The 24,895-nt window shown below is 41.6% G+C and overlaps 1 protein-coding gene across 1 annotated transcript in view; it reads left to right on the plus strand.

The window, feature by feature from the left end:
- Window positions 1-24,895, plus strand: part of SH3RF3 (SH3 domain containing ring finger 3) — a 259,308-nt gene that overhangs the window by 222,010 nt on the left and 12,403 nt on the right. The window contains exon 9 of the mRNA XM_055802734.1: window positions 21,986-22,323. Within this exon, the coding sequence (XP_055658709.1) occupies window positions 21,986-22,323 (338 nt within the window). The remainder of the gene's footprint in view (window positions 1-21,985; window positions 22,324-24,895) is intronic.

Here is a 24,895-nt window from a genome sequence, read left to right on the forward strand (position 1 = left end):
TGCCCTGGATGTGAAATTTAGGTACTTGTTTACAAAGAATGACTTCCAAGTGTGCATCAAGGACTGCATGCTGTGTGAGCAGAACAATACCTACTACTTCTGCAAGCACAAGTAAGTGTATGGTTTTTGGCAGAAAGTGGTAGATCTGCACATTACCTTAGAGCTTTACGCACTGCTTCCTAAAACATATCATGCTATTCTATAGTCCATTTTATTTCATGTGGGACCACACACTGAAATTTCCTAGGCAAAATTGTATTGAGCCCCTTCCTAAGATACTGGTTAACTATTCTCAAGCTGTTACAGCTTTAAGTTACTGAATTTGAATACAGGGAAGTTATGGGGGTTTTGAGCTACATGGATGAAGGGGAAAAGCAAGTAATATACTACATCATTGCAATGAGCATTGCCAAAAACCAATTCGGTAACTGTGAAGTATCAGAGAGAAGTAACAATAAAAAAAAATCATCTCTGACTGGATTGGATGGTGCATAACTTCTCTGTGTTGAACAGTATATTCCTGAATCTCCTCCATGTCATATTTCACCTTCATTTTAGAATGATCTGAGTTTCTGATGCTTCCTTTCCTTTTAAGAAGTAGTGACAGATATTTGGGCAGTTAAGTTGTATTCCTATTCCTTGCGTAAACCCAAATATTTCTTTGAAGCCATTGAGAGTTTGAATAATGCCAGAGTAAAAGCCATATAACTATTCCAAAAGGAATCTGTGAGTCAGAATCTGGAGCCATATCTGAAACCACACTTGATATTTCTGAAGTGGAGGCTTGTTGGGCAGGTTTTCTGGTAAATAGTGAACAGACATAACCCTCAGAAGGAATATTTGTGAAGAAAGGCAATATATGTTATCAGTATACCTGATACGAAAAAACAGACAAATCCAAGGAGCAAAAAAGAGAAGCAGGGACAACTAGCAAATTGCCAGATAAGCAAAGATCGGAAGCAATTTATCTGAGTTCAGTTTCATGATATTAATCAGTCAGGTGCTTTGAGATGAAAGGAATAGAGGGGATGTTAGTAAGAGGAGCAGTAATAAGGTCTTCAGCTCTGCTGAGCACAGGACGGAAGAAATGCACAGATAATTATCTCCTGAGAAACTGAGATTAGCAAGTTGTATCTGAGGTAAATTGTAATGTACCATAAAATTAGCATTGTTATTGGAATCAACAATTTTTGGTGTCCCATCAAATTATTAATTTTAATCCCATTTTAGCCTTTTCAGTTTCTTTCGTAGGATTCCCTTGAAGATGAGGGCTGAATGATCAGAGGGAGAATGGCTGTTTTGGGAAACATTCTCTTGTTATTAACCACGTTTTTCTTTCACACACTGGTTGTGAATGTAAGTTCACCACGGTACAGAGGGCATATGGTATGTAGGAGGCAGTTTGCTTTTGGTGATGGACATGTTGAGGATCCATTGGTTTTCATGTTTCTTTTGAGGGCTGTGGAGATCAATTTCAATTTTTGCATTTATCACCAATATAGTCAGATGTATTTGTCCTTGGGAAATTTTCTTCAGATAAGTTTAGCAAAGTTGGCTGGCTGCTTGAAGGCTGGGCTTGGAGATAGTTGGAAAAAGTATTTTAAGATATGATCTTCTACCAATTTATGTTTTGTAATTTCCCACCTAGATTCCATTCAAGGATACCAAATGTGACACCAAGGGGCAGTATCTGTAGCGAGTCTGTATATGCAATTTGGGTTTCTTGTTCCAAGACAGAACCAAGTCTTTACCTTGGGAACAGCCTTGCTGAGTGTACTGGTGAGGTCGTCATTGTTAAAGCTTTCCTCTGTGCAAATATTTATATGCCAATATCACGAGTTCGTGTTGGTATGCAGCAGTCAGATACAGGCACATCCCAAAATTTCTCCAAAATCAAGGGACTTCAATTCCATTTTTTACTCTTTGTTTCCTTGTGGTTTAAAGGCAAGTGGCAGAAATATTCCTAAGGATTACGGTTTTCAGCAGGAATGGGTTTCTTGCTCATTTTCTATTAATATAGTAAATGAATCCTTAGGTCTATTTTTTGATATCTCTAGTTCCCTGCTTCAGCTTATTTGTTCAAAGTCTTGATACAGACTTCAAAATCTGCCAGTGAACCTTGGCACCTACATTAATATAGGCACCTTAACAATAGTGTCTTACTGTCATACTCCTGCTGACTTAATCAGGAATTAAAATATGGCCTCCACACCGGTCTTCACTTGTCGATATGCACCAACCCCCAGAAGATCTTATCTGCAACTGGGCCCGTGCTCTGCTTCTCAGCTGTTGAGCTAGCCTCCTGTCCGCTTAGGGAACAGTTTCAGAGCTACCCTCCTTTGCCAGTTGCTGGTGGTAGCTGATGAAAGACTGAGCAATAGACAGTGCTTTAAGTCCACTGTGCAACAGTGCTTGAAAAATGCTCAGGCAGCCGAGCAGGCTTAGAAGTAGAGCTCTTGAAAATCAAAGCTGTTTCAGTGCTATACGGACAGAGTACAAAGCAGCAGGAAAGGCGGTTCGCACAGAGGTAGAGCAGACACTACAGGAATAACAAATTGGAAACTAAATATTGGGAAGAGACCAGAAGTCAAAGAGGTAACGGTGGTCAGGGCAGCACAGGAGAGAGAAGAGCATTAGCATCTGTTGGGACATATAGCAGAGGACACCAGAGAAGGGGTGCCAGTGGGGAGGGTGGAGGTGAAGGGTGCTGGGTAGAGCCCATGGGGAGGGGTCCTGAAACAGGAAGGTTGGAATATGGGGGCTGAAATTAGGAGATGGTTGAAAAAAAGCAAGGTGTAAAGGCAATTCTTTCTTCTTTTTCTGAAATAATTCCAGCTTGAGGCTAATTTTTCTTCTTTTCCAAGAAGGAGGTTTCCTTCCCCAGACAGAAAATAATTCTCCCTGAAAGTTGTCCTGTTCCAGGTTAGGAACAGGAGTGTCCCAAAGACATCACAGGGACAGGAGGGAGATAAAACAGAGAGCAAATGGGGAACATTCTGTTTCCTTTAAGGGTGGAGGTTGGTATCAGGAGTCCTTTGAGCTCTCACCTCATCATTCGCTAATAATATCTGCATGTGTAACCATCTGAGACTCAAGAGAATTCGATCCCAGTTCCTGAATCTTCTGAACATTTGAAAGAAAAGGATGGAGATCCCAGCTGTGGAATGGAAGTAAAACCCCGTGTCTTAGGGACTTTTTTAAATGGGGACCCTGCTTTTTCAGTCATGATGAGCACTGCCCAAGTTCAACTGGTATATTACAGCTGAGAGCTTGTAATTATGGCATGACTACTGCTTTGACCTCGGTCAATTTTTGCTATAATAGTTTCTGCTGTACATAATCTGGGCTGATACTTAATACCTCTGATAAAACCACTTGTTTGAATGAATTAATGCATTTCTCATTAAATGTGCTTCTCATTACATTAATCAAATCAAGCAAATCATGCTGGGTGGTTTGACCACTGTAATTAAACCTTCCTTAAAATCCACTCAGTTGACTTTTGATGAGGATTTTGATTAAACTCTTCCAAAATGTCTGGCCCAATGTCTGCTAAACAGAAAAATAAGAGCTTGCACTAGCAAGCAAGCCATTAATTCATCACTGAGTTACACCAATTCCTTACTGTTTTATCTAGCCAGATTATAGAAATATTTGAAAAATGGCAATGTAAAATTGAATGTTTCTTACAAGTGTGCTGAGAGAAAAAATCTGTTCTCAACAAATTTCAGCTTTAAATTTAGTAACTGTATCCCTGGAATATATAGAGGATCTGGATAAGCAAGTCACAACAAATGGGAAAACAAACGGGGCTGCTGTTTACTGATGTTAAGGTAACAAGAGACACATCTTCAGAAAATTACTTTGTACATGCACCAACAGTTTTGCATGTGAAGATTGAATCAGTAAACATCTGTCCTCACCAGTGTCACTCACTTTCTCAAATATTGGTCCTCCTGCTCAAAATATCCTCATTCCTCAAAGATAAAGTATGTTTGCATGATCCTGGTTTAAGGACTGCATGACAAAATAGAAGAAGCCAAGGCCTGGCTTCTGGCCCTGCAAGTGTCCCTGCATGACATTTCTAAACTTTCTTCTTTGCCCAAAACAGGGTGGCTGCATCCATGCTGCTCCTTGAGAAGAGTCTTGGTACGTGGTGTGGCCAAAAGCATGCCCATACGTTGTCCTGGAAGAATGCTAGTTGATATAAGCCAAACCCACAATGGTTAACGGATGCAGACCAGGGTTTGATACTAAATCCTGGCCTTGTTTTATATGCCAGTAAAGACATGACCAGAAAGACTTCCCTCTCCACTACCCCCCTTTCTGTCAGTGCCTGCTTCTGCCTTGCCCTGATTTGCAGCCCAGTGCCCAGTCCCATCAGGGAGCATCCCTCAGTGCTGACCTGGCACCTGCATGCATAGTTGCCCACCCTGGCTTGATGTAGGGTTGGAGACTAGATCAAAGGCCCTTTGTAAAGTCTGAGATGTTCTTTGACTCTAGTTCACGTTACAACTGCTTGTTCAAGCTGTCAGCTGGCAGAACTGAAGCTACCCAAAGGACCTGATCCTACAAGGTGCACCTTCAGCTTTCACTTACTGTTAGTCTCTGCATTGCAACCTCTTCTCATATTAACATGTCCCTGAGCGAAAAGGTTTTGTTATCACTTCATATCCACTTAAGAAATTTAATTCCTTACCCAGAAAATGGAAGATCAGTCTCAAAAGTGATCTCAACTCAAAAGTGTTGAGTGCTTGCAAGGACTTTGTAGATGTAAAATGACATCACAAAAATAGTGGTCACCCTGGGACAGGTAAAGGAAGCTAAGCACAGAGTTGATGAAAGTAGATTTTTCAGACACAAAGTCAGTATGACTGACCCTGAATTTCTGGAAGAGGAATTCAGTCTTCATAGCAGATATGAAATGATTTAGTGTTTTTCACTTTGTAACTGGTTCACCTAAGAAAACCCCCTAAGTTGTACAGGTATGAAATGGAATGATAACAACTAAGTGGCTAAATTAAAGCAATGCAAAACAATGCCCAAATTGCACAACAGCAGAAAAGCCTGGTTTGAGTTCTTAGAGTAAATGTATCAAAATATAGAAAGCATTAAGAGGAAGCAACATTAGAATAGTAGTGTAAATGTTTGCATCAAAAAGGTAAAGGGTAAGTTCTGTGACACTAATTTGCTTGGGTACTCTGTAAAACATCTGAGTTGGTCCTGAAACCACCAACACCAGCATTTCACTGACCATTTTCAGTCAGATTTGACTTTTCAGTTTAACGTGTGTTCCAGTTTGTTTTCAGTAAGGATGCTTTAATCTGGAATATTTTATTTCAGTTCTCTCAAGACTTGTGCACAGAATATGTACTGTTAATCCATTTCCTCTCAACAAAGGCGAGGGGGCTGTCTTCATCACAAATGAGCCACTGCTTCCCATGCTCCAGAAAGCAAATCTTGGCTCTGTGACCAGCAAGTGATTCACCAGAAACTTGGCCAGGGAGTAGAAACCTCTTTTTCTGGTCATGTAAATGCAGGCCACAAAATTCTGTTTTAGGACGGGGAACTCGTGCTTAAAATCTCACCAGCACCTTCTCCCTCATCATTAGAGTTCAGTTTGAAAGGACAAAAACCTGGCAACTCGCTGATGAGTATTTTAAGGCTGGCAAATAACCCAGCCAAAAGCATGAGCCCAGCTGTCAAAACATAGAAAACTTCAGCTTTACAATAAAACAGATTTTTGTTATTTCTGACTGGCTAGGATTCTTTTGCTTAGATCAAGGGCAATAAGCCATTGATCAAAATTTCTTTTTCTTCTTCACATTTTTGATGTTAGGAAATGCTTTCAAACTCCCCACAGATATTTCAAGCATTGACTGCTGCCAAGCACTCTCCGAAAGCTATTCCTCTTCTCTCTTCTCTCCCCCTGCCTCTGCTTATCTGCCTCATAGTGCTGTCACAGGATTTCTCAAGTGTCCACAGTGGATTTCTCTAATGCTGTTTTGAGTGGTTCTGTGCTGCATTCTGTGGCCGTAAGGGGAAGCAGATCCAGGGAAAGAGAAGATGGAGAGTGCTTTAGCTTCAAGAGGAAATTCAGTTTATCTACTAACTTGAGATGAAGCTGTTTGGATGCCAAAGCGCAGCGTTCTTCTGGCACCTGAGGAGGAGCTGATTTTATAACACAGAGGACCCATGGGCTTTTACTAAATCCTTAGTGCTGCCTGGGGAGGAAAGTAGGACTGACAAAAGAAAGAGCACGCAAGGGAGAGCTGGAAGCAGAAGGCTGGAGGCGTGTGTGTGTGTGCGAGTGCATGTGCGTGTCTGTGTGTGAGCATCCCGGCACTGGCGTTCCCATGGCATTCCCCTGCCTGCAGAAGGAATCACACAGGACCAGATGGCTGAATGGGGCCAGGCTGTGGGAGGGGATGGCAAGCTTCTCCTTGGATTAGTCGTGTGACATGTAAGCACTCTCATGATACCGATAGGAGACATTGACACAGTCTGGCTGTTGAGGGATCATAGGGGCCAGGCCCCAGCCCAGACCACATAACTCTGCAGCTGAGCATCCCATCACAGCTTCTGCCCTCTCCATGCCCTATTCCTGAAGAACATGGTTTGATCCCTCATTCCCTCGTGTCAAGCTCCCAATTCCCATGCACAGGTGAAAAAAAAAATGGAATGTGAATGCTGTGCCTGTCCCTGTCCTCCATTTTCTGCCTTGGAGCAGTAATACACAGAGCTGGCATGGTGCTGCCACTGCCCCACCACTCCCAGGAAGGAAAACACGCAGGATGAAACTGTTCCAGCAGAAGAACACAGTAAGAAGCTGGATGCCTTGAAAACAATGAAACAACTTGTAACGTGTCAGACTTGGTGGCATCTTGGGCTCACATGTGTCCAGGACACACACTTTCCTCTGTGGTTTTCTAACTATGAATTCAGCGTCCAGTAAGTCTTAAACCACCAAGAGGCAACAGAGATTATTCACTGAGATACAAGTATCTCAAGTGCCAATGCCGTTGTTTTATGGAGGCAAAGTTTGAACTTTCCTGTGAAAATTGGCTATAGTCAACTTTTCAGTGCCCATGTTTCTATTTTTGGTCACACAGGTACTGGTATTTTTCCTGGTTTTCTCTATGGTTATGCGTAATAAGTGAGTTAAAATATCTAGTGTCAATGTAGAAATACTTCGTTAAGCTCTGTTAGAAGAATTCTAATGAAATTGCAGTTTCTGACAAACATCAGTACCGTAGAAACAGCTCATTATAACAGACAACAGATACCTGTGTCACGTTTCTGGTTTTGTCATATAGCTCGAGGGCATACCCAAGTTATAGCAAAGGGATATTTATGTCATTTTGTACATTTTTGTTTATTTTTCATTTTGCAGTAGCAGCAGAAACATTCACAAGCCCTCAGCTTTTCTTTTGCCAAATGGTAAAGCCACTTTAAAGTCAGTCTGGTTTGTTGTTTTTTTGATTGAATGTCTCAAGCATCCAGTAATTCCCTTCAGACCAAGTCAAGATATGGAGCCAGTGCTGGTCTCTGAAGGACTGGGGAAAAAATGCTGTTATTATGGCCTCTGGAGAAGAGATCAGTCTCAGAAATTCAGAAAGTACACCATGCAAAAGTTACTTTTCAGACACTACATCTGCAGGCTGCCTGCAATCAATTAATATAGGGTGTCAACCAGTGAATCGTTTAAAAAACGGTTCATTATGAAGGCAGGACACAACCTGTTGCTTTGCTTTTTTTGCATATATTTTGCTTGGTTAACATTCACTGGTACGTTTCTGTAACTTAAGACTACAGAAGCTAAAATATTAACCTTCACTCACAGCTCACTGTATTCAGCACACTAGCAGCAGACTGGCATTGGACTTCATCACCAGATGCCCCAGGGAGAGAAGAAGTAATTTAATGTGAGTTCATGGCCAACTTATTTTGCAGTAAGGTAGGTTTCCTGCGCTGTAGATTTTAGTCACAATTCACAATCAATTCAGAACTGGTATATTTTCAAATGGAAGTAGCTGGCTTTTATGATGACTTGAGAGATCTCTATTCCCTCCTGTACAACATCATGTTATTCTTCATATCTTAAGTTTTGAGACAGAAAAGGGGGAAGGTCAGGCAGGTAGATCCTGTCCACAAATGGTGCCTTCTGTGTCAAAGGAAACACGTAAGCTAGGCTTTGAGCAGGACAGCAAGAACTGATTTTCCAACTTTTTAAATTTTTCTGGGCAGGTTTTAAATCTAAGCCAGATACTCCTGGTTGGCAGGTTTAGGTGCAACCTGGCCAAGAGATAGAGCTGGCCAGCAGGATAAGGGGCACAGAGAAGGTAGGAAGGATGGTGGCCCCACAGGCCTGGGATGGGTTTCCAGTCACCAGCTGTGAGAAAATCAGATGTATGCCAACTAACCACCAGAGATATCTGTCTAACTTTTCTGAAAATCGTTCAATTAGGATCATTCTGCAACTTCCCTGAGCAATCTGTTCCTGTCCTTTCATATTCCTGGAGCCAGAAAATTCCCTGTTACCCGTCCTGAGTCTTTTATGGTTACAAATTCATCTTGCTTCTTCACGTCCTGCTCTAGATGAACAGCTGATCAACTTTCTCCTGACAGCCCCACCTATCAGAGAACTAATAATGTGTTCAGTCCTCAAGAATTGTCTTCTTTCAACTTCACTGAGCCCAGTTCCTAGCCTTTCTTCACAGGTAATGCTTTCTAGGCCTCTGATTGCACTTTCAGCTGTCCTCTGGGCAGGTTTCAGCTTGCTGGGTTCATGAAGAACCGTGCCCCAGTGTGGAGTTTTGCTGAGACCTTGTTAGTGCCAGTTAGGATGGAATAAGCACTTTCCGTGGCTTACATATTAAATGTTTGGTAATACTTTTCCAGATGAAGTTCATCTTTTTTGCAGCAGCATCTTGATTTAATGTCCAGTTGGTGATCCAGTGTAACTCCCATGTCCCTTTCTGCAGAGCTGCTGGCTGGCCAGTCACTTCTCATTTTGCATCTGTGCACTTGATTTCTCTTTCCTAACAGTAGCATGTCAATGCTTGTCTTTGCAGATTTCACCATGGCGGTTCAGGATTTCTCCATTTTAGGAAAATTGTTCCAAATTCTTACCTGCTTATTCTTCTGTTGTGGGTTAACCCTGGCAGGCAGCTTAGCCTCACACCGCCACTCGCTCACTCCCTGCCACAGTGGGAAGGGAGAGGGAATTGGAAAGGTAAAAGTGAGAAAACTCATGGATTCAGATAAAGACAGTTTAATAGGTAAAGCAAAAGCTGCACATGCAAGCAAGGTGAAATAAGGAATTCATTCACCACTTCCCATCAGCAGGCAGGTGTTCAGCCATCTCCAGGAAAGCCGGGCTCCGTCACGCATAATGGTGACTTTTGAAGACAACCAGCATTCTGAATGTCCCCCCTCTCTCCTTCTTCCCCCACCTTTTATGGCTGAGCACAACATCATATGGTATGGGATATCCCTCTGGTCAGTTGGGGTCAGCTGCCCCAGCTGTGTCCCTTCCCAATTTCTCATGTGCCCCCAGCCTACTCTGTCCCAACTGAAACCAGTATACCTTCCAACTGCTTGCAGATTTGATCAGCTCAGTGCCCACTGCTGGTTTTAGGAGTACACTCTCTAGCTCACCTACTAAGTAACTAATGAAAAGATTGACTAGCAGCGGGACTGAGACAAGCCCTGTTGGTACCTACTTGAAATGTCCTCTTGGTTTTACAGAAAATCATAAACTGGAAAACATTGCAAGGCAACTGGTAACATCTGGTTATCTGCAGTTTGAGTTCTTGCATGTATGCTGCTGACTTAAAAAGAGGGAAAGTGCAAGACTAGAACAGATCCCTCAAACACACACATTGCTGTCCTAGCAGGAAGAAGTTGAAAGAACAAACTTGTGCAAGATATTCATCATATTGCCTGCTCTGCTGTGAGAAGGTTGTCAGATAGAGCAAAGTAATCATAGTACAGGAGCTTGAATAGCAGTCGTGATTGCTTAACTAATGGACTACTAATTCTGTTATCTTTATAGGCAGAGACGTTCCAATCAGCCATGATCAAATTGAAGATGAGACAATTCTAAGTCACTGTTTACCCACACTGTTTTTGCTAAAATGAAAATAAGAAAGGCTGTCAGTCTGTACAGACCACCAGTCAATCAATAACTGCGGTCAAAGGGAAATCTTGCGCTGTTATCTGACTTGTGTAAAGGGTTTTTCATCTTCATCTATGGTAGGTGGGCTCAGAGATGGACTATTATGACAAAGCTGTCATTTCTGCTCCAGTGCAGTAGTGATTTTATCTTTATAGTTTCCATCTTTCAGATGTGAGGTGTATGTGACCAACATCTCACAGAGGCATTTTGAGCTTGTGTGTTAAAATTGACCATTTCTTGCTGTTAGTTGGCAGAATCCACCTTTCATTTCAGGTCACACTGACCTCTTCTGCATCAGTCAACTAGCTAGCATAATAAAAGAGGAATACACTCTATCTGTGTTGTCATTGCTAATTATTTCTGCAGTAGTCGCATGTGAAAACACCAAGCAGATTTCACTGCCTCATTGCATAGCCCACTCCAGACAAGCAACAAATTTGTGTCCAGAGACCTCTTAAGTTACAGATGTGACTGGCTATGTGTGTAACCTATGTGAGATGCTGCTCACTGGTTGCACCACTGAAATTATCCTACTAACAGTTTTGGCATAAAGCATGTCCTCAGACATCTTGGGTTACCCAAATCAGGTTAAGCCTGACATTTGAGCTAACGTGTTCTCTCACAGTTGGGGTAGGATGAGGAAATGGGGAACACTGGCTTAGGTGGCACACTTGACAGGTGGTAATTAGTTAAATCGGTGAAACTCAGTTGCATTTAATTATATGATCATACCTACAGGTCATGTGTCAGGGAAAAAGAAGTGGGTGTAACAAACAAAGTAAGGGAAGATAGAATGGAGAGGTAGGATTGCAATGTAAAACCAGGATTAATACAAAAGGAAAAAAAGCCACAGTGTGTTCCCCTTGGTTAGCTTTATTTCTCACTGATGATTCTTCTTGCTTAGCTCTTTAATTTAAGAAAGAGGAATTTTATACTCCTAAATACCTGACTTAAGTTTAAGGGAATTGGGAGGGGATTTTTTAGCGAATGGTCTTTGATGGTTCCATTTTTGTTTTTTAAATAACAAAAAGATGAAACTAGGAAAACAGGTGAAATTCAGTTTTTGATGAAGAGAGGATGCTCTTGTTACAAATGCTGCCAGGCCTTGAGCAGCTTCTACCAAGCCTTTTGCTATTGCAAAGCTTACTAGTAATTACAAGCCAAGTGTTGTGACATTTAGAAAGCCACAGTGCCTTGGTCACTTCATCAAAGAAATTGTCATTTACATGCCTGGACATTCCTCTTACACCGACAGCCACTTACTTTGCAATCTTTTAAAATGATCCTGGGATTCTTTCTTCATTTTTTTAAAGAGTATACGTGATCAATTAAACCCTGTAAGAGAAAAGGACTTCAGCCACCTCAGTGTGTCCCAGGACTAATTCACAGGGCATCACTTGGAAATGTAGTAGGACTGAAATGCCTGTAGCACAGCTGACGGGGGAGGTTGCAGAAACCTCAGCTGCTTTGTCTGCAAAGCTTATGCACCGTGATAACTGATCACACCTCAGTGCACCGGACAATGGCTCTGTCCCTGTGCAGGGCTGCTGGGTACAGCGAGGCCTGTGAAGCCCATGGAAACAGAGCAGCTGGGATTCCCTGCACTCCCATGGGTGCTGAGAGGCTGATTCCCCTTACTCCCAGAAAAGAAGCCACTGGCTTGAGTGCATTGGTATTTCTCTTCTCGATGCTAATAAAGTATCACTTGCCTTGTTTGAAATATGCTTTCATGAGGGCAGGAGGGAGCAGGGGCAAGACCTAATACAGTAGGAATAATTTTTTGGATATTCAGATTTGATGCTGTGGGAGTTGGCAAAACTGGAGGGCAGCCTTCAGAGAGAGCGAAATTTTCATGCTCGTGGCTTTGATGGTGTCAAGGTCCTACATCTACAATGTCAGACTATCTGAGAACTGTCAGGGCACCTCTCAGTCCCGCTCCTCACCCAGTCCAGGCTCCCCCAGCAGCAGTGTGAAGCCCAGCTGATTTTCAGAAATACGTTTCCTGAGCAAGAGGAGCTTCTGCTTTTTGTCACCTCTAGGCCACAGTCCGTGCAGGTGTGATATGCTCTGTCAGTCTCAGCTGACTCCTCAGTCTCTAGCTAAATGCATCTTATATGAACTGATGAATTGTTTGCAGGAATTGCTTCACTGTAATGTGTTCCAGTGCCTGGTACACACAAATGCTGACAATTTTTCATTGCCCACAGACAGCCCTTTTTCTCTTCCATGGGAAATTGATTTTGAAGAGAAGAATATACCTCTTGTGATGCCTGAATTTTCCACAAGCAATCTTCCCTCTGAGTGCAGGCCAGCCCAATACTATTTAGTTTGTTGGAAGTGCTGAAATTACAGCCTGAGGTGGCACAGCTGGTGGAACAGTATCAACCAAGCAGGAATAGATACATCAGCAACAATGGGCAAGATGACCTCCACTAATCCAAACCTTTTACCCACATGTTTCTGCTTTCCATAAAAATACAAGTCTCACTTGCCTCTCATTTAATAAGATTACAAAGCAAGACCAAGCAATTTTAACTGTTTGCTTCTGAAATTAAATCCATCCCTTGTGAATGGGGAGAGCCAGAGGTAACTACGTGTAAGATTAGAGTATGCCAAAGCACATCCTGACTTCTGTCATTGATTCTTTTTCATTCAGGTGTTCAATGAGTGTGCTTGCTCTGGCTTTCTGCAAAATATGAGTGCTGCTCCCAGTGCTCCCCAGGACCAATAAATCTTTTTCACTTCCTTACGAGAGACAAGCAGCAGCAAGCTAACCAGTCATTTTAAATCATCCTGTTTAAAAACACTAAGTAGTTTGTCTAACGGTTAATGTATTTGTATATCTTTTTCTCATTTCAGAATCCTGTGTCGTCAGTGAAGCTGTGATAGATTCTCCTCTAGTTTGAATAAATTAACCTAAAGTTTCAGAAGGGTGCTCATAGTCTGTCCAGCTGTTTTGCTTAAGTTCTCTGGAAAGTACAGTTAGTCTACCACAGTTGCCTAAATCATCTATTCATATTTGATTTGTATTAAAGCAAAGGTTTAACATTTGCTGGGCTTCAGTTTAGGGTAGGTCTTCAAGACATGGTGCAACATTATGTAGGAGACCCCTATGGTAGCTCCAAGGAAGCAGTTGGTATGTACAAAGGCAGTGCAGTGCCAGGTTAGGAAGCAAGCTGAGCTCTGAGAAGCAATAGGCTTTGTCAGCCCCATCACCAGTACTTTTGTTTCTCCTTGGTGCAGTGAGTGCTGCAGCCCTTGATCTATGATGTTTTGCACAGCAGAGATGGAGCTGAGGAATCCAAACAGCAGTTGCAGGGCTGTGAAAGTTCTCTGGGGTTGCAGTTCCCAACCTTCTGTGTCTCTTCCTTGGCTGACATTGCATCCTGCCGGGCGCCTTTTGCCCTCTCTCAGACCCCTGCAGCTGAGGAAGTCTCTGAACAACTGATTTCCCAAAGCTGGGAGGGCACAGGGGAGGGCTCATTCCTGGCTTTGTCCTGTTTCCTATGCTCTTGCCCAAATAGCTGATTTTTTTAATCATAGCAATAATTCTCACTGTTCTTATGATCTCTTTTGTAGTGAGGTGAAGTCACCCTGTGTATGCTGTAAGTGCTGTTTCATTTACCTGTTGGGGCTCCCTGAAGAAGAGGTTGGATCCATACCATTCTTTTAATGGCCCTTGCTAGGTCTGTTCTCCATTAATTTGTCTGATCCCCTTTGAACCTGTTCCTACTTTTGGCTTCCACGATACTGTGTGCATTAAGTCTCTATTTAATTATGTGTTGTGTGAAAAAGTGCTTCCTATTTTTTAGTTTTGACCATTTGCCTGATAATCTCATGAGGTTCCCTTTAATTCCTGTATTGTGGGAAATAACCCATCAGTTCCCAAGTTACCTTCTCGGAGCAGACAGGGATTTTGTAGACCACTATCATATTTCCTGTCAGTTGTTTGCTTTCCAAGCAGGCATCTCCAATGTATGGTTGTTGTTTCACACCTCTCTTGGTCCTCACTGCCCTTCTCTGTGCTATTCGTAGTTCTGCAATACCCTATTCCAGATGCAGTGGCCAGAATAGGACACAACATTCAGGAAGTTAGGCATGGCAGGGCTTCCCACGGTGCTGTTTTCTACAAATGTTTTTCAACTCTTTCTCTAGAGCTTTCCTAACAATTCTCAGTCTTCTCTTGCCTTTTTGACATTGCTGAGCATCAGGTTTTAGGAGTGACTCCCTTTCTGTGTCAGGCAGAACAGAGTCAATGGGAACACTTGGGCCTTGTATTCCCAGAGTGCACACTGCATTTGTTTATTGGCCGGGTTCAGAATGGGCATTAACTTTTGCTGAGCATGAAGGTTTATTAGCTTTAAGGCTCATGCTTTGCACTGGAATTCATAATTCCCATTCAACGTGGGGGTAGAATTAATTGTCTAGAAAATGGGATTCACAAAATATGACAAGCAGAACAGGTGTCTGAGTGTCATGGTTTAACCCAGCAGACAGCGAAACACCACACAGCTGTTTGCTCACTCCCTCTGCTCAGTGGGATGGGGGGAGAGAACTGGAAAAAAAAGTAAAATTCATGGCTTGAGATAGAGACAGTTTAATAGGACAGAAAAGGAAGATATAATAATAATAATGATAGTAATTATAATAGTATTTTATCTTTATTAAAACTTATATTAATATTTGAATAATAATTAGGATTTATTATTAATATTATTATAGAATTTGAATATACCAAACAAGTGATGCACAATGCAATTGCTCACCACCTACCAACTGATGCCAAGCCAGCTCCTGAGCAGTGGCCCCGAGCCAGCTTTCTCCCTAGTTTTTATATACTGAACATGATGTCATATGGTCTGGAATATCCCTTTGGCCAGTTTGGGTCAGCTGTCCTGGCTGTGTCCCCTCACAACTTCTTCTTCCCCCAGCCTTCTCATTGGCAGAGCAGCATGAGGGGCTGAAGAGTCCTTAATCACAACTGAACAACAACCAAAACATCAGTGTGTTATGAACATTATTCTCATCCTAAATCCAAAACACACTATACCAGCTACTGGGAAGAAAATTAACTCTATCCCAGCCAAAACTAGGACACTAAGCCAGCAGGAGTTACTGGTAAGGAAAAAGTGGCTTGGATCTTGTTTTTTCACTCTGAGGAAGTTACCTGCTTCCACATAGGATTCCACAGCATGTGCCCAGCTCTGCAGGGTACCAAGGTTCCCTTCTAGAAATAAAGGATGTGGATTTTTTATACAACTGAGCAGGAATGCTTGGGCATACCACACTAGAAGCACTTGCATGAAACTCCTTGATTGAGTTTTCTCCTGAAATGAGATGGGACCCCACATTCCCCAGGGAAAGTATGCATACTTTGTGCCTCTCTGTATAGGCTGTGCTGGAGGCAGGAGAGCGGATCAGAGAAGGGGAGATCTCAGTGCTTTGTGTGAAGTTCCCTTACTTGCTGTAGGATAATCAAACATCCAGTGGATTGCTGAGTGAAGAAGGGAGCTGAATGTCAAATGTGTGTGAGGATATCATGCCTACTCCCTTCTTTTGTGTCCCCAGAGAGGTTGTTCACACTTCAAAGGAAGAGATGGACTAAAATCAGAACCAAAACACATCCAGCTGAGCTTAGTTCTAGAGACAGTGGGTGCTTGGAAGTAAGTGGAAGTGTTGCCACAGTCTTGATGAGAACCGTAGTTTTATCACTTTCTTTGGTGGTGTCCTTGCATTTCACTTTATCAGCACACGATTTCAAGTTACTTCATCACAGCAGTAGTTTTCAGTTCACTGGTGTTTTGTTTCAGCTGTTGCCACTAAAAGAATATCACTGAGAACTGTTACTGGGGCATGGAGTAAGTTGCGTATCCTAACAAATTTCCATCCTTTGCATAACCATCACCTATTCCTTACATACCAGACCTGGAAAAGCAATGAAATACAGAACTATCCATCCACCAGCTTCCCCCTCCATTGAACACAGAAAAAAGACAGTATCAGCATAGCAGATCACCTGTCCCTCATTCACTGTTAATTGTGTTAGCGTTCCTTTTTACCTTCTGCCTGTTACAAACTCAGCAGCCTCCAGGAAGCTCAATAATAGCTGAGACTCTCTGCTTCCTCTACATGTTTTGGTTGGGGTTTGTTTTTTGCCTTTAAGCTAGCCTTTAACTTTGTTCCAGTGCTTGAAAGATCTAATATTCCATCTGAATTGAATATGAAAATATGTTTTTAGATTACCTCTTTATGTCTTTTAGTAGTCTCTAGGGCCTTGCATCTGCCCCAGTTCAACAAAACCACATGATGAAGTGCCTATGTGCTTTGCTGTACTGGGACCTGAACACAAATTTCTTCTCAGTTTTGTTTTCAAAACATTTGAAATTCCGAATCAGGTCTAACTGCAAGACATTTTATTTTCTCTTGGCTTTAATACTAGTTATCTTCAAATTAGTGATCAGCAGTCTAATATGTTTGTGCATGTATGTATGCATGTTACTATCACTGAGATCTAAAAGCTAATGACATTATGATCCCAAAATCCTTTTTGTTCCTCGGCATGGAGCTTGTATACTGAGATTATAATGATCGACTTCTGGCCAGAAGCAGTTGTCTCCATTAAAAACTAAATCTTTGGCAAATATTTCTATACAATACATGATAAAAAAACTAGTCTTACCCTAAAATCAGAAGGAATTGTGTAGTAATTACTGTTGTCTTGTTTCATGAGAAATAGTGGCAAACTGCAAGTAATAAATACATATCCAAAGACATTCCAGACTTGAAGCTTGCTTTTGAGATTATGCTGGTTTGTTTTTATAATCTGCTTTGTAAATAATTATCGAAATCTTGGGTCAAATAATTTTACAGATTTAAATACCTGAATAGCTTTTGTCCTAAAAGACGTAATCCAAAGTACCACCTACTCTTTCAGTGTAAGCATCAATCACTAGTAGCCAAGTTGGAATCAGAATAAAAATGCACTGTTCTCCAGACACTAACTCAAATTTACTGAAACAGGTACTGACCATGTTAAACAAGCAATAAAAGTGGTGGTTTGGGGTACTGACTGGTAGATGAGTTCCTAATTTGTTCTGTAGGGCTCAGGGCAGCATTTAAACAGTTTTGTTTCTTTTTTCTTCCTTTTTAAATGAAACCTTTTTTCTCCCTCCGGCTCTCTTATCTATTGATGTAACTGGTGTTGCATGAGAAATTATCTCATTTCAATGGCTGGAGCCAGTTTTTCTATCAGCTGCAGTAAGGTTTCCTCATTTATTTAATGAGGAAATAATAATAGGTAGGAAATTAAGTATTAGGAGTTGCAGATGAAGAAAACTAAAACAGAATTTTCTGTTTATTATAGTGGGTTAAAAAAAAAAGAAGAAGAAGAAGATCTGTATTAATATAGCCAGTACGTATAATTGGTATTCGGATTATGGCATGATTATTACTTTGCAGACAGGGGACTCCGTTACCACTCAGTCATCAAGGAAGTAGCTGCTTTCTGTGCTCATCTCATCTCTGAAGCTGAAAGAAGAGCTAGTTATTATCTTCAAGTGGGGTTATTAATGATGGGAAAAATCATCCCCAATTACTGTGAAGCAAAATATTTCAACATTTACATATCTGAGACTTTAATTTTTATCTAGTCCTTCGTGAGTTCTTAAGCTCAGACTGTATTCACTTTTCCAAATGTTCCCACAGTGAGATCTTGAGGGGAACTCACACCTGTCCAAGTGCTGGCTTCCCCAGGTGCATGCTTCAGAGTCACAGCAATGCTGCTGATCTCATCCTTGTGCTTCCAGAGACTTATTTCCACAGAGATTCCTTCGTGCTACACCATAGGAACAGAGTCTCAAGCGTAGGCTTCACTAGAGAAGTAAGAAATTCTGACCTGCCTATACTGTCTATGTTCACAGTCCTTTTTTGCTTAACTAGAAGCAGCCTGAGATGTATTTGAAAGAGCTAATTTCGCTCTTTTGCCTTTTTTTTTTAACAAGGTATTGTTCCTTGTGAAATTAATGGTTTGAAATTTTTTACTCTGAATGTCCTAGAATAAAACCTGAGCAACAAAGGTGACGATTTAAATTCAGTTAAACATGTGGGCAGTAACCAGGAGATGGGAGAAGTGCTGTCCATACTGTGAATCCATCCATCAACACAGATGTGAAGGTCTGACCTTGGCAGGTTCAGGAGGTAGGGATGTCAAACACAGTTTGCAGTCAGTTGGAAATGTAGCTACTAGACAAAGAAAACTCAATAATTACCAAGCTGATTCTGTAGATTACAGATTTCCTAGAAAACAATAAAACAGACATCTGTGAATGGAAAAAGTAATACTTTTTTTTTCATTCAAAAACTTAACTCCTGAAAGTCATCAGATATGTCCTCTGTAAACTTCTTATCTCTTTTGAAAACCCACAGAGCCTGTAACCAATCAGTGTAGATTTCTCTACAGCATTTATGCCCATTAACGCTTCATTGATTTACAGTGAAACTGCTGAAGAAAGGACTGTCTCAGACAGCCATATAAATATTAATTTCTGGTGAAGGATGGCTGCTATTACACTAAATATTAAATGAATTCATAATACTTGGACATTTGCAATAAATCACAACTGGGACTGCATACTAACATCCCATTCTGAATCTTTTCCTATTTTTAATATTAAAGCCTTGGAAAAGGACGGGTTACTCCCAATGAAATGCACAGCTTTGTAACACTGAAGTCATTAACAAAGTCCCATGGCACGAGGAGGAGTTTTAACTTTGTCCCATTTTACAGATGGAGGGAGGAGGCATGAAGGGGTTTAGGCTGAATTGCTGATCAACCAAAGTTCAAACCCAATCTGTTTTTCATGAGAGACATCACAGTAAATTATCAGCTCCTGACAGTCCTTGCTGTGCTTGAAGTGCTTTGAGCAGCATCGGCAGAGGGTCTGGCAATGGGATACCAGAAGGCTGAGAGCATTTGCCAGACTCAAAGGGAGAAAGACCTGGATGTAATGTCTAATCTCCAGGTGCCTGAAGTGGCTAGTATCAGTTCACCTCTAAATATTTTGCCCAGGGCCATGATGGGAAGCACGGGACTCCTCAGGTTTTGACTAGAAGGACTAGGCTAAGCAATTGAAGTAAGTCATCCTCTTTGTTTAAAGAACATTGATCTTAGTCTCAAAAGTTTAGTGAAATGGACAGTGGACTAAGGGCTAAAAATCAATTCTTTATTTTTCCTTTTGTTAAAGTAGAACAAAGGGTACATCAGTAAGTTCATTATAGCTCTCTGCTATCTGAGGGATATAGCTTGAGCGTAGAAATTTATGCCAGGGCTAACCATGTAGAGTGGAAGCCATTCTTGTAAACAAAATTGAATGACTGTCAGACTCATCTGCTTTCTAATGTGCAGATGGGTGTGAATATATGCATCCCCTTCTTTCCAAAGGTTTTTGCTTCTATGCTTTAAGTGCTCTAAGTCACACAAGGTTTTTCTAATGAAAATTTGCCAAGGTATTTAAATTAGAAGCAAAAATTAGAAAAGCTGCTACCACATAGGAATATTAATTGTTCATTATACAGGGCTTTAGTTCACATAGTTACTTTGGATGTGCAAAGCTGCCAATTAAAGAGGCTCAAAGTGCTCACTGCTGCACAATAGTGGTTTCTCCAGAGCCCCACAATAGCTATTGTATTCTGTCACTGACCTTTAGACACCTTCAAATGCGTATTGACACAGTATGCTGGGATCATTGCAGCTATTGGTTCAGTGTGCTACTGGGAAAGATGAGTTTTGCAATTTCATGAAGAGCTTTAAAATCTGATATAATGATGACAGCAGCAATATTTCTTAATTAGAGAATGAGAGAAATACTGATGTATTTTTCTGGTGTTTCAGGTGAATTCCAGCGTGCATACCTACTACAGCTCCCACAAAGGTCCCTTCCCACTGGGGAAAGATGTTTGTCAGGGGCATTTAGTCTGCTTTTCTATTGTTTCCAGGGGAATTTATTGAGTATTTTTGACCTGATGGTGCCATATGGCCAGCCTCCCTTAGCTTCCATGGATTCTGCCTGGATGAACATCTTGGCAGGATGGATCCTTTCATCCTGTAAGTGACAAACGCCCTTTTAAACAGAACATATAGTTGGAACCAGTGGTATGCAGGAGACTGAGATCTGGAAGCGTAGTTCAGACTCTGCTCTTCAAAAATCAGTGGACGTTGTCTCTGTGATTACAACTGTGCTTCTTTTTAGCTCTTCCGTGTCTTAAACATCTAAGGTATTTCTGTTTTCTTACCAGTCTGTAACAGCTAAAGAGTGCAAAAAAGAACTTTGGGAGCAGAGATACCAGATATTCCAAGTACATTTACTGCAGTAAATCCAACCATCTTCTAAAAGCTTATGTTTATTTTATTGTAGCCCTCCTATTCCTTAAAGCTGCTTTGAGAAATTACTTCAGCAGTCAGCACATAAAAGAGCATAATTTTAAACCTTGCATGGGACATTTTGTCTACAGAGAATAAATAAATTACTGGGTTGTATTTCCAAAGAGTGTTCCTGCTTGAAGATAGAGAGAGAGTTTCTGTTCCATAAGTATTGCAGTAGCTGGGTTCATTTTTATCCCCTGGGATCCTATTATAGAACAAATTATCAAATCTAGCTAAACTTCACAGCCCTGAGTCTCTGAAGATAGTCTTGGGTGATGGCTTGTGCTTCAGACAGAAGAGGAAATCTAACAGACCTTTTGTAAAACTTCTTGTGTCTTTAAAAAAAATGGAAAATTTACTGCACAGCATTGCTGGTTGCATGTGCTGGAGGGTGGCCAGTTTCTGCACACAATCCCTCTACCCTTTCTAGCTGAGGGACATAATATTTGGTGTTTGTGTGTGCTTGAGGTAAATGTGCAGCAGGATTTCTCACACTGCTATAAAGCACACCAGGTCAGATGTGTTTCTTCAGTAATGCAGGCTGAACTCTTTTTTCTCCCCACATTAATTGAAAGGGTGCTGGTTATCTTGTTTTCATTCCTCTGCGTCAAAAGCCCTTGTAGAACTTTGAAACCTTCCATGCACTGCCACTGCAATTGCCAATTGTGAATTTTGTGATCTATCTTCAGACATCAAGGCAATGCCTTTACCTTAAGACACGAGAGGTGACCCACTTCTGGGAGGAAGACACAAATAGGTACAGCTGTGTGATGCAGGATGTGAAAAGGAGCACACGCTGGATAGAACTATTAAACCACTGCCCTGCGCCTCCATTCTCCCTACAGTAAATCTGCATCAGGTCGTAAATGAGGCAGTAAAGATAAGCGTTTCTTTTGCAGTGGGCTGGGATCTGAAATCTCTCCTCAGACCCTTGTGCTCCCCAGTGGAAGCTTTTAGCCATAAAGTCTGATTTGTTACTTTTGGGGAATTTCTGTATTGAGAGACAGGATTCTGCTGGAAGAGAGAGGGCGAGAGCAGCACTTTGATTGCTGCCTTCTCTGCATGGGAAGTTTGTACCTTTTCTGTCCCACTGTAACTGCACTATTTCTTTCAAAAGGCACAGGATCACTGCCTGGGTGGATTTGCAAGTAGAAATAATCTTTGCAGTATGTTAGGTCCTTACTCTGCTGAACGAGTTAAAGCCCTGTTGGATGGTGAGGGGTTTTCACAGGATTGTTATTACCAAAAGCTCAAGTTCTACTTGGATCCATCTCTAGTCATGACAGTTTTGGGAGGTTCTCTGCCACACACGTTGCGATTTTCCAAAAGAAAAATGGAGTTGGTATGTCTGCTCACTGCCCATATTTCCTTTGGTTCCTTTGCAGAAGGAGAAGAAGAGTGGACTGCTGAAACTTCTAGCAGGAGCATCAACAAAAAAGAAGTCACGCTCCCCACCATCTGTGTCCCCCACACACGAGCCCCAGGCAGCCATTGAAGGAGTCCTGCAAGGGGCGGTGGGACCTGAGCTCTCCTCCCTCTCCAGCCACGGCAGAGCTGGCTCGTGCCCTATTGAGAGTGAAATGCAGGGAGCCATGGGGCTGGAGCCTCTGCACAGGAAAACAGGCTCCTTGGATTTGAATTTTTCCATCCCTTCTCCTGCCAGGCAGCCCCTCTCTTCCATGGCAGCTATTCGGCCAGAGCCCAAGCCTTTGCCCCGGGAAAGGTAAGTTGAGTATCTCCTGATGTCACCTGCATCTTCAGGGAGCATTTGGAGGAGGGCTGCAAGTTCAACTTGCTCAAGGGCTGTTGCAGTTTTGCTGCTGTGTGGATTGACTGTAGGTGACTCAGCTGTCTTTTAGGAAGACAGGGCTTACATGCACCTGCCATTGAAAATCATTTGGCACACAGTGCAGGTTTAATGTTCATGGATTAAAAAAGTGGTGAGCAGCACCTGTCCGTGACACCTTACAGCCCTGGTCTAAATATGAAGGACAGCAGAGCTTTCTCAGCCCAAAGGGTGTAAATGCTGTTAGCAAAGGCCACTTTTTTAAATGATATCCCTATGTTTTAACAAAATTATTAAGTTGTCATGTGGTGTTTCCTGCCTAGAGGCAAGAGGGGTGATGTGTTTGCTCATCAAGGCCCTTTCTGGCCTGTTTTGCCGTAACAGGGACTGTTTCAAATTCTTCCTGTTTAGGATATTTACAGGTATTGCCATCTTCAGTGACCCGTTACCAAAAATGTAGCTCACTTCTGGAGAGGAATGTACCAGTGATTCTGGAGTTCATTTCAGCAGCCTGCTTGAAACCTTAGAGTAACTGGCCTTGCAAACCCACAAAGAGTAGACTAGGAACATCAAAATACAACAGCAGGTGGAGAGAGAGATAACTGACTAGAGACAGGTAGAGAAAAGAACTGGGTCTCCATGTGCAGTGTCACAGTGGCTTCAGGTAAATATTTTCTACAAGGCTGTGGTTTGAGGACTGGGAAGGGAACAGATAATGCACTGATACAATGGTATTGAAATGCTTTTCACTCTAAACGAGATTGAGGAGAACATGTTTTATACAAAACCATTGAAAAGTTTTCAAAAAGCGGTCTAGGGAACTCCCTGGAGTTGATATTTAAAACAGTTTTGGAATGATAGTAAAGTCCCAGAAATTTGAAAGAAACTTTTTGACTGAGTGTATGAAAGAAGCCGAAGGGAACGGACTGGGCAAACCACCTGATCCTGAATCTAACTGAGGTCATGGAGCAGATGATTCAGGGCATAATAAGGGATCCTATAGGACAGTTCATACCTTACAGTGTTTTACTAAACACAGGTTGAAATTTGGTTGGGAGGGTAACAATGACATGATAATATATTTAAACTTTTCTAAGGCATCTGGTTTGTTACCATAAAATGCCTTGCTGAGTAAACTGTACGCAGCCGACACAGCAGATACTAAGTGGATTGAAAACCGATATACTGTCATCAAATCTAACTCTAGGTCAGAAATCACTAGAAGATGATTGCGTGTGCCTGTAGTGTAGACCAAAAAGAGTCGGGTTTTGTACCTGCACTGTTCAACATAAAGTCTCCGCTGTTGCAGAACAGAGGACTGAAGTGGGAGGTAGGTGATGAAAAGGACAGACCTGTTGGTACAAAGCTAATTCAACACATTGGTAAGGAGAACACAGAATAACAGTATATTTCAGAAGATCCAAATCTGAGGCAAAGTGGAGCGGCCTTAGAGAATCATCATAAGAACAATGGAAGATTTAGAACTATATCGTTGCAGTGAGTGATACAGGGAGCTGTGGTACACTTGATAAAGAGCAGGCTTAGGAATGTCTTGGTAGGTCTGTAAGAGACTGCAGACAGGACAGACATGGGAATATTTTTACTTTAGATTGAACATTTCATCTGAAAGAGATGCTGTTGTTCAAGCACAGCTATTAAACTTGAAGCAGAAATAAATGCAGGGAAGTCCTTCAGCATTGTAATGAAGGCAGTGAGAGCAGACTATCACAGTAGTCTCTTGTCCTTAAAATCCATGAAAAAGCAATTTAGTAAAAGGATTGAAAAACCAGTCCCTATTTAGGCGCACTTAATTTGGTCTGCACCAGTTTAAATTAATGCTATAAGAAAAGCTAAATCAATATAAACCAGATTTAGCACCAGTGTAACTAAATCAGTGGAATGCTACACCTTTAGTTACATGTAGCCATGAAAAGAAGCTGGGAAGAACATCCCCTGACATCTCCAGAGCTGCCTGTTGAGGTGCTGCTTTCAAAGCTTTACTGTAAGGAAGTCCAGACCCATTATTTGATATGCCAGGGCCAGTCCCATATCCTACAAATTTCTCAGTTCACCTCAGGATGGCCCAGACAGTGAAACATTTAACTGATGACAATTTTAAGTGGCAGAATAGAACCAGAGGGACATGGGTTAGCTGCATGTGATCAACTATGCTGGAATGAAGAGTAAATAGATACAGAGCAAACAGATATAGACTGCTAAAACTGAGTAAATACTTCCAATTGCAGTATATGGTGGTAAGGAACTTATTCTGATTTTAAGCACTTTAATTCCTGAGTCTTAAATCCAAAAATAAGCTATAATTGAAGTAACCCTAATTATACACAGCAGGCAAGATTCTCTAATTGATTTATGAATTAACTTCCATATCATTGGTGTATCTGCATTCCTTAACTGATCATATGGGTTTTTTCATGCCCATAATGGGAAATATTAATTACCTTCATGCACTAGGAAGGATAATGCTTAGTCCTGGAATAATCTGAGCAGA

Source organism: Falco peregrinus, chromosome 4 (genome assembly GCF_023634155.1).
Source record: "Falco peregrinus isolate bFalPer1 chromosome 4, bFalPer1.pri, whole genome shotgun sequence".
NCBI classification, from domain to species: Eukaryota; Metazoa; Chordata; class Aves; order Falconiformes; family Falconidae; genus Falco; species Falco peregrinus.